Consider the following 1,874-nt stretch of genomic DNA (forward strand, 5'->3'; position numbering starts at 1 on the left):
GTGGGACACCTGTAGCTGCGTCACTCTGCTCTGGATCAGCTGACAGCTTTGTAAACGTGTTTTCATGGGTTGGTTTGTTCCAAGTGAACTACAAACCATGTGACCAACTTCAGCGCCACAAAGAGGATTTACATGAATGTCACGCTTAGTTTCCAGCTGGTACTGACTGTGCACATCTATGCTGTTGGCTACCTCAGACTTACAGCATAGATGTGGTAGCTGATCACACTTACACACCATCAAGGAAGTTTTTTTATATCTGGAGTTTGTTTAGAAGCAGATCTGGACCACGCCTCTTTCAGCAGCGCTCTTATCGTAGGTCAAACCCTGAATCTGACGCTTCGTAGTCGGAATGAGGAAATCGGATTCTGACACTCAGGAGAAAGCTCAGGGATATTTGCCTGTTCACTTCATAACTCACAACTCTTTCAACTTCTGGAACAAATTTGTGTGAGTCACAGTCAAGGAGCCACCAGAGGACACCTGCTAACCATCGGCATTATGGGTAGTGTAGGAGGAGACACTCACCTGACATGAAATAGTGACAGAAATGAAATAAAAGAACCCCGGAAACTATAAGGACCAGAACCAGGAGAAACACGAGAGGCTCCCAGTATGACCACTGCTCTGTAAAGACAGACAGCAAACAGTGTGACCTTTGACCTCTGAGTCCATGTAATCTAAGCTGTATTGAGCCAACAAAGTCCTTTGATTGTAAAGTAAAGACTACCTTCAGTGATGTAATCTTTATCAACAGCAGTCACTGAAGCTTCTTGCTGACCTTTGACCTGCAGCTGTACATCACTCCGACTCAGTTCATTTCCAAAGTCTCTGACGGAGCAGGTGTAGGTGGCGCTGTCAGACAGTTGGAGGTTGGTCAGGTTCAGGCTGAGCTCTCCAGTTTCCAGAGCGTCAGTCTTCATGGATGTTCGGCCGCTGTAACGCTGGTTTTGATCTTTCAGTTCGTCTCCTTGAAGCTGACGCTGGTGGACGGTTGGAGGACTGAGGTCGGAGCGACTCCACACCACTGTGGGGTCAAACAAACCAAAAGTGTCAACCTGACAGGGCAGCATGAACGAGTCCCCCTCATACAGCTCCACACCAGAGGCATGCTGGGAAACTGTGAGGACATATAGAGAGACACCGTGTGTCATGTTTGAGGTAATAATCACGGTCAGACCTGCTTACAGACGTCAGAGCAGACAGAATGATGATTACAAATGTTGAATTCATTTTCATTCATGCAACATGAATTAAACTGGAGAGGAAGCCCATCATCCAAAGATGCTAAACACAAAGCACATCAAACAGGAAAGCACAGGAAAGGAACAGAAATCTTCAAAGTAAAACAGGAAGTAAAGTGTAAAAGGGCCAGAGGATAAAAGGAAAACATTTACAAACACAAGCAGAGAGAAAAAGGATTAAAAGTGAAAATGCTAAAATGCTAACAAAGGAATCGGGGCGGGGGGTATCTTGTAGGCTGGTTTACAGGCACCGTCAGGCCTAGTGAGGGTGTCCCGCTACCCTCGCTAGGGAGGGTGATGGATGATGACACACGCATGCTGCTGATCAGCCTCGTCTGGGGGAGCTAATTAGGAGAGTGGCTGAGCGCCCATCGTTCCGTGACAAACCGTCGGTTCAATCAGTACACAAAGCCATTGTGAAGTGTGTGGTCTGCAGCTTGTGTGAGGTTTCTTACGGCTGCATTTGTTGTTTCACGCAGGATCGCGGAAACAGGAGGACAAGCAAGCGCCAGGAAACAGAACATATTTTCAGTATAGTAATTATGAATTACTTTCAGTAATTAGCATAATGCAACACTTTTATGAACACTAAGGAATAATGTAAGTAATGTAAGTAATAGATTACTTTTT

The 1,874-nt window shown here is 45.7% G+C and overlaps 1 protein-coding gene across 1 annotated transcript; it reads right to left on the reverse strand.

Moving 5' to 3' along the window:
* Nucleotides 1-270: 270 nt before the first annotated feature.
* LOC102212626 (immunoglobulin superfamily member 11-like) lies at nt 271-1,154 on the reverse strand. The gene is made up of 3 exons (XM_005755623.1): nt 731-1,154; nt 529-627; nt 271-368 (listed from the first exon to the last, which is right to left on the reverse strand). Exons 1-3 carry the CDS (start codon nt 1,152-1,154, stop codon nt 271-273), a joined length of 621 nt encoding a protein of 206 aa, XP_005755680.1.
* Between the last annotated feature and the right edge of the window lie 720 nt (nt 1,155-1,874).

This window comes from Pundamilia nyererei, unplaced genomic scaffold (assembly GCF_000239375.1).
Source record: "Pundamilia nyererei isolate P.nyererei 1_Seehausen unplaced genomic scaffold, PunNye1.0 scaffold02192, whole genome shotgun sequence".
In the NCBI taxonomy this organism is placed as follows: Eukaryota; Metazoa; Chordata; class Actinopteri; order Cichliformes; family Cichlidae; genus Pundamilia; species Pundamilia nyererei.

What these genes read in the sequence shown, in the direction of transcription:
- LOC102212626 (XM_005755623.1), bottom strand. Translation starts at nt 1,154, where the DNA reads ATGACACACGGTGTCTCTCTATATGTCCTCACAGTTTCCCAGCATGCC. An exon ending in TAAAGATTACATCACTGAAG is followed by an intron (nt 628 to 730) that starts GTAGTCTTTACT and finishes CTGTCTTTACAG; the next exon opens with AGCAGTGGTCATACTGGGAG. An exon ending in CTGTCACTATTTCATGTCAG is followed by an intron (nt 369 to 528) that starts GTGAGTGTCTCC and finishes CCTGAGTGTCAG; the next exon opens with AATCCGATTTCCTCATTCCG.